Consider the following 8,093-nt stretch of genomic DNA (forward strand, 5'->3'; position numbering starts at 1 on the left):
CTTTTTTGGGGGGTTTTAAAAAGTTGAACAATTTTATTGAAAAATTATATTTCAAAAATCAGACTGTATATGGGCGGCATTGTATTCCCAGCCAGTGACAACAAGGTGATGGTGTTTTCAGAGCTGAACTCTGGTTTAGAAGTTACCCTTGTAGAGGGGCTTTCCGAGCATAGCGAGGGTTAAATGCTCATTTGTATCCCGGGGGAGGAGGGGGGGGGGCATAACCTGCAGATTTAATGACCTGATCCCTGGCTCTCCTGGCAGCCGGCAGCGCTCTCCTCTTCTCTCTGATACTCCAGGTTGTGAGCAAGTCCTCAGCGTCCTGATTAATAATTCAGTGGCGTCACTGGGGTCACTGGAGATGCTGGAGACACTGGGGTCGCTGGAGATGCTGGAGACACAGGGGTCACTGGAGACACTGGGGTCACTGGAGTCACTAGAAATGCTAGAGACACAGGGGTCACTGGGGACGCGGGGGTCACTGGAGATGCTGGAGACACTGGGCTCACTGGAGACACAGGGGTCACTAGAAATGCTAGAGGCACGGGAGTCACTGGAGACACGGGTCACTGCAGGTGCTGAAGACGTTAGGGTCACTTGAGACACAGGGGTCACCGGAGATGCTAGAGACACAGGGGTCGCTGGAGATGCCAGAGACCCAGGGGTCACTGGAGACACAGGGGTCGCTGGAGATGCTGGGTTCACTGGAGATGCTGGAGACGCAGGGGTCACTGGAGATGCTGAAGACACAGGGGTCACTGGAGACACAGGGGTCACTGGAGATGCTAGAGGCAAGGGAGACACAGGGGTCACTGCAGGTGGTGAAGACGCTAGGGTCACTTGAGACACAGGGGTGACTGGAGATGCTGGAGACATTGGGGTTACTAGAGATGCTGGGGTCACTGGAGATGCTTGAGACACTGGGGATGTGGGGGTCACTGGAAATGCTGGAGACACTGGGGTCACTAGAAATGCTAGAGGCACGGGAGACACAGGGGTCACTGGAGACACAGGGGTCGCTGGAGATGCTGGGCTCACTGGAGATGCTGGAGACGCAGGGGTCACTGGAGATGCTGGAGACGCAGGGGTCACTGGAGATGCTCAAGACACAGGGGTCACTGGAGATGCTAGAGGCAAGGGAGACACAGGGGTCACTGCAGGTGGTGAAGACGCTAGGGTCACTTGAGACACAGGGGTGACTGGAGATGCTGGAGACATTGGGGTTACTGGAGACACAGGGGTCGCTGGAGATGCTGGGGTCAATGGAGATGCTAGAGACACTGGGGACGCGGGGGTCACTGGAAATGCTGGAGACACAGGTGCTGGAGACACTGGGCTCACTGGAGACTCTGAGGTCCCTGGAGACACTGGGGTTTCTGAAGGCACAGGAGCACTGGGACCACAGAGATTCTGAGGTCTCTCTCCCCGCCTCCCAGTGACAGTGCTGACTGCTTGAGCAGCCAATCACCAAGGCGAGGGGGAGCAAAGGGAAGGCATGCACAGCAGTTGGCATGCACAGCAGTTAAGCAAACCTGTTCCTGTACAAGAGGGTGGTGTCACCCTCCTAGCTGTGCTGTCTGGCAGAGGTGTGTAAATCACAAGACTGGCTGAACAATGAAAAATCCTTTGGCATATAAGACCGTTCACCTGCCTGTGATTCACCTGAGTTCAGTAAGAGTCATTTCATCACAAGGTGTGGTGGCTTCGCACAGCCCATTAACGCCTCTTACGTCCCCGATTACTTTAGTTGTCTTTGTCCATAAGTCATCTTTAATCTACATCCATTTACCAAAAATGATCGCTCAGTCATAAGATTTCCGTTTTGAGACTCGCATGTGACCGAAAACTCGTAGGAAGGAACATAAGGAGAGTCGGGTTTCATGAGAGCCAGTTAGTAGGCCCCAGCCAATCAGTGGGCTCCTGAGGTTATCCTGGAAAAGCTGCAACTGCGCTACACATTGACATTGGTGTCACAGGGACAGGAAGTAGGGGAAATTCTGCCCAATGAACACGCAACACGCCCACTTACATTACAAGAGTCATGTCATAGAGTGTCAGTGCTAAAAAGTCCCAAATTGTGTTGACGCTTGACCTCGAAATTTCAGTGTCATTGTTCCACAGCGTAGATCCAGGAAGGACACTCCCATCATACATCTGAGGCACTCCCTGGATTCTGTTTGCAGTCATTGTTGAGTAGCATTAGGTAGTCACCAGCGGGTTTTTACTGGCTTAGTAACTGACTGTTTTGGTTTATGAACAGATCGGATGGAGTGAAGCTACCTGAGAACAGACATCAAGAAACCAATCAGGAGGCCCTCATATCTTTTGAAGGGTTCCAGAGGGTTCCAAGAAGTCTCTCCTTCCACTAAAGATCAGAAACTTGGGTTGACTTGGTTACATGGCCTGACCGGCCTAGCCGTGGTCACCACTGGATACAATGGATACGGGTCAACAAAAGCTCATCCAACTCGACTCTTCTGATATTGCTGGAGCAGATGTTGGCCAACTGGAGAAACCAGAGAAGAAGAAGAAGTTGAGCTCCGTTAGCTTCTATGAACTGGACATTCTACGAGCCCCAAAGACCAATGAGGCCACGGGGGACACCAAGAGCACCAAGTCAGCAGATGAGAAAAATAAAGATGACTTCTCCTCCAGCAAGGATGCAGATCCGGGTTATCTAGATAAAGCAGAAGAGAGGACAACTCAAAATAACGAGGTTCCTGACTATTTAGCTCAAGCAGAAGAGAAGACCCCTCATGACGATGAAGAGCAATGCCTCAGCTACTTTGACCAGGCTTCCCGCCAGTCGCCCCCCTCAAGGCACAGGCACCGAATCCTATCTTGCCCTTGCAAAGAGTGCGTGGAAAATCTGCAAAACAGACGCGAGGAGGTTGAAAACGCGACCGTTATTGACAAACAGAAGAACGACGAGTTCTTGACCTGCGAGGACAGTGCTTCCCTCAACTCCAACCGGAGCAGGAGTTCTTCAGAAAAGTCAAGCCACACAAACTCGTCAGAGGAGGAACCTACGGGCAACAGGTTGGATGCCCAAGTGACTTTACCGTACCCGGACAACAGCCGACCACCAGGATGCATCACGAGGCTGAGCAACGATGGTCTCTATGAACCCAACGAAGACCTGGCGGTGAAGGCCAACAAAGACGAGGAGGACAAGATATCGCAAGTGGTCAGCACAGCTTTCTTTGTGCAGCATCCGGACGAGAAGATGGCCCAGCAGAAGAGGGTCCAGTTGGAAATGGAGGAAAAAGTGGACATTGAGAAAGGAGAGGCGGAATGTGAGCCCCTCATCCGTACCATCCGAAGAACAGCCGAGGAGGAGCACCCAGATCCAAGGATCTGTCATTGTAACAGGGGCTGCTTGAAGATTGTAGGCTCCTTTGTGGCCTCCATGATTGTCTTTCCGGCTTTCCTGTACGGGGCGTATGCTTGGCTGCCTTTTAATACCCCACTGATGCCCGACATACCCACCAGGCTGATCTACACCTTGCGGTGTGCGTCCTTTGCCACATTCCCCATCATTCTAGGTGAGTGGAGATGAGAAGAGTCCATCAGCAGAGCAGAGTATTTCAGGGGAGGAGAGTTATATAGAGGAAAGAGCAAGGTCCTCCAGTAGAGTATTTCAGGAGAGGAGAGTTATAGAGGAAGGAGCAGAGTCCTCCAGCAGAGCAGAGTATATCAAGAGAGGAGAGTTATAGAGGAAGGAGCAGAGTCCTCCAGCAGAGCAGAGTATATCCGGAGAGGAGAGTTATAGAGGAAGGAGCAGAGTCCTCCAGCAGAGTATTTCATTCTCTTTTCTATCCTCAGGTGTCATCATCCATGGAATCTCACGTCTCTGTGCCGCCTCTTACGACCCCTTTAAACCCAGAGAGCGTGAGGTGACCATACACAGGCGGTTTGTTAAGCAAGGAACGTTCCTCTTTGTCCTCTACTTCTTCAACCTCTCTGTGCTGGCCACCTACCTGTCCCAGGACCACCTGAAGGTTATCCCACTCCTCACTTGCCTCTTCACCCTGGCTCAGTAAGTTCCATTCGTCACACGGGGGGGGGGGGTCATGTGACCACATCGTTCATCTTCCTGAGATCCCATCTGTTATGGAAATGGGATTCATAGCTGGACGCCCCAGCCAACCTCCTGCCACACCTAATGATGGCCTACACCCCACCTTCATCCTGCTGAAACCAGGAGGGGGGGGCTTCGGTGGTGGGATCTTCACACAACTACTAAGTCCAATTTTTTACGCTGACCCTTTCCTAAATTTGCAACTCCGCCTCTTTTCTTTCCTCCCATTTTACCTAATTCCTTACAGTTTTTTGGATGCTTCACCATTTGACTTTTGGGTTCCTTGCCAAGGGCAAGGGTGACGTAGTCCTCCTCGGCCACCAGGCCCTGGGAACAAGGTCACCCATCCCAGACGCATCTGAGATGTGCATCCCAAAAGGGATAAGATAAAATAAATGGCTAAAATAAAAAATAAAAATTTAGAAAAAAAAAATGATAAATAAAATACTAAGATAAAATAGATAAATAAAAATAAATAAATACATTTAATAAATAAAATAAATACTTTTTTTGTGTGAAAATTTTGAAAAAATAAATAAAAAAAAGGATAAAATAGATAAAAATAAATACATTTAATAAAAAACAATATATAATGTTTTTTTTTTCTAAAAGCAGAAACCCTCTAGAATAAAATGGTGGCAGTAATCAGTCATCTTCTGGCCTTAAATGTGCATTTTAACTTATTTGCAAAAAAATTAATTGGCTCGGGCGGCAAAATGGTTAAACTGTGTAAGGTTGGTTTTTAAAAAAAAAAAAAGACACCTATATCACGCTTTATACAGACTGCTAAATCTTTTTCTTGTATCCCCCCCAGGCTCATCTACTGGCTGTCCTTTGCGGTCAGCCGATCGTTCCGCGGTTTCGGTTACGGCCTGACCTTCCTCCCTCTCCTCGCCATGATGGTCAGCAACCTCTACTTCATGTTTTTGGTGGAGCCGGAGAAGATGGTTTATCTGGGGAGCAGATACGCCCCCCAAAACTAGCCCTGAAACCATTTTATCCCTAGCACACAGAAGGACTGGACCGTGGACAGCCAATGAGGACACTGCGGACATTCCTAAATGGCTCACGTTGGGTTCTTATAACTGCCGTGTCCTCGCTATGTTACATTGGAGGTAATAACTCCCCTCATGCTGACCTCACTCCTCTTTGGGATCCTGAGGGGACCCCATCACTGGATGGCCAATACGAAGTGTCTACGTCATGCCAGCCGTGACTTGGGAACCCAAAGAAGAGCGGAGGGGGTCACATGACCGTGCCTTTGGGTTAGTAAAAGGGGCATTTAGATCAGGGGGGCGGATTTTGGGGGGATCTGAAGATGGACTATAAAGAAAAAAAAAAGCGCTGTATTTGTGCGTCTGCGTTTGTAATTATCGTCTGTTTATGAAGGAAGGGGACAACAAAGTTTTTTGGGGGAGGACGTCGGTCGGATGAAGCAATTCCCTCTCATGTCCTGTCAAGTCTGTTCCCCGGCACTATAATCCCGCCGCAGTGCCCGCGCCCTTCCACTGGGTGCTTCCACCTCAACAACACAGCAAATCCTCCCCGCCCTGGTGAATTCGGGAGGGGTGTTATTAAACATTTAATGGAATCAGGTTACGGATTAGGAGCGCAGCCAATTTGTAGTCAATGCCGGAGAAAATCATTTTGTAAAGAGCGCAGGAATCGTGTTTTTATGACTTTTATTTACTTTTTATTTTCTAATTTCTATCTTTTTTTTATTTTTTTCCTTCCTTTTAGAACGGCACAATTTTGTATTTTCATTGTGCGTGCTGTAAAGTATTAATCTTTTATCGTTGTCTGCTTTCTCCAGTTTTATTTGTCTTCCATTCTTACATTTTCTCTAGATCTGTCCCGGCTGTAAGAGCCCGTTTACCGGCCCGTAGAAGAGATCTGGCGGCAGCTGAGCCGCCAGAATCGCATCTACTGTTGTGCCGACAGTCGGCTTTACAAATGTAAACAGAGTCCCAGTGTTCTATCAAAGTTTGTGACTGTGTTCGAATGTGTGACCGGTGACATGTTCACATATTTCAACGTAATCCCTCCCATTTTTTCGGCGGTGGAATGCGTGACCACCAATAGGTGAAGAATTCCAACGCTTTCTCAGCTGTTCCAGGGCAGTTCGGCATCGCAGATGGTATGTGCAGGAGAACCGATCTGCCCTGGAACAGCTGAGAAAGCGTTGGAATTCTTCACCTATTGGCGGTCACGCATTCCACCGCCGAAAAACTGCGAGGGATTACGTTAAAATGTGTGACCACGTGACCGGTCACACATTCTAACCAAGTCACAAACTTTGATAGAACACCGGCAGCAAAAGCCGCCAGGAATCTGTTTAAACGGGCCGGGTGTACGTCACTGGTCATGAAGGGGAGGAGAATGTTGTTGTTGATTGGCATTTATATATACGCAGTATAGGAATGTGATTCTCGTGTCACATTCCTCCTCACTTAGAATGCTGGTTTCTATTCATAGATGTAATGACACGTGTACACCTCACTTCCTGTACAGAAAGACACGGCGCCGGCATCTGACAGCTACAATATGAATGCAAAGTGTAAGGAAAGTCCTCGGAGTGCTCAGTGAGGACTGTGGGAGTGCCGGTGTTCTATCGAAAGCTCCAACTGGTCGAAATCTCCAACCACCTCACTGCCGGGTACTTGTAAGCTGGAGATTTCGACCAGACGGCGTTAGACAGCAAAACACAAAGACTGGCGGAGCTCTGTACAGCTGCATTGTAATATTCAGCAGGTGCCAAACTCAACGCCTAGTCTGAAAACGCTACGCGCGCATGCGCACCGCAACTGTACGGAGCTCCAGTCTTTCTGAGCACCGGAAGTGAGGTAGTTGGAGATCTCGACGAGTTGGAGCTTTCGATAGAACACCGGATTCCGGAGACAACACACAATGTAGTAAAGGGGCTGATGACCTTGTGTTCAGTTTCCTTTACGTTCTGCAAAGGTCCAACCATGGAGCAGGAAAAGAGGTCAGACGCTTGTCCTCAGCTGTAGGGAAATGGTTTGTGACCTTCAGTGCAGTCCAGTCCTTTGTAATGGGGATGAACCAATGGCGGACATTTATCAAGGACAACCATGGCTGCCCCCCATAGATACAGTGGAGAAAAAAACGCGTAGACGTGGAGGGACAGGCAGAGCGTAATTCACATTTATAGTATCAGAGTTATTTATAAAACTTCCACCAGGTGGCGCTGAGGAGGATAGGAATTTCCTTCACTCCTCAGGGCCTGTTCACACGACGTCCGTTTTGTGTGCTGACCGGCTCCGTACGCTGCCGCACTCAAAATGCATCCCAATGTATCCCTGTGTGTTTTATGGGCTACAGTTCTCACGTGCGCAGTCCGTTCAGCTTACGACAGAAAAATACTGCATGTCACATTTTGTCAGGTCCGGAAACGCAAACGCGTCAAAAACGCACTGCGCTGCAGCTAACATACTTAGCCCTCGTTCACACCTGAACGTTTTGTAGCGCGTTCTACGCTCGACGAACGCTCTGCAAAACGCTCAAAAAAATATAAATCCCATTGTTGTCAATGGTCTCGTTCCCACCTTGCCGTATTTCCGCCCGTCCCTAACGCGCTACAAAACGGCCCACGCCTGAAAAGGTACAGGTACTACTTTGGGCCGTTTTGTTGCGCGTTTCCATTGGGATACAGCCAAGTAGCCTTCGGAAACGCGCGTTTGTCGCGCAACTTTTGTCGCGACAGACGCGCATATGCAATACGCCTAGGAGTGAACGAGACCTAACAGCCCCACTCCAGCAAAAAAAAAAAAATTGCTGCTGGAACGCATCAAAAACCCACTGCATCCACGTCTGCTGATCAGGACCTGATCTCATGTGAACAGTCCCTCAGGGTCCACTAGGACAGTCTTTCTAAACCTGGGTGCCGTGGCGCAGCGGGGGGCCTTATGGCTTCCTCAGGGGTGCCTCAAAAGTTTCTGATGGTAGGACTCTAAAGTGAAGGGAGAAATCTGATATAAAAAGGCAATTCCAT

General features: G+C 49.2%; 1 protein-coding gene across 1 annotated transcript; it reads left to right on the forward strand.

The window, feature by feature from the left end:
* Nucleotides 1–2,437: 2,437 nt before the first annotated feature.
* Nucleotides 2,438–5,077, forward strand: TMEM79 (transmembrane protein 79). The gene is made up of 3 exons (XM_018566180.1): nucleotides 2,438–3,545; nucleotides 3,826–4,039; nucleotides 4,896–5,077. The coding sequence occupies exons 1-3, from the start codon at nucleotides 2,438–2,440 to the stop codon at nucleotides 5,062–5,064; spliced, it is 1,491 nt and encodes a 496-aa protein (XP_018421682.1). The 3' UTR covers nucleotides 5,065–5,077.
* Nucleotides 5,078–8,093: the final 3,016 nt, after the last annotated feature.

Source organism: Nanorana parkeri, unplaced genomic scaffold (assembly GCF_000935625.1).
Source record: "Nanorana parkeri isolate BGI_ZX_2015 unplaced genomic scaffold, ASM93562v1 scaffold923, whole genome shotgun sequence".
Taxonomy (NCBI): Eukaryota; Metazoa; Chordata; class Amphibia; order Anura; family Dicroglossidae; genus Nanorana; species Nanorana parkeri.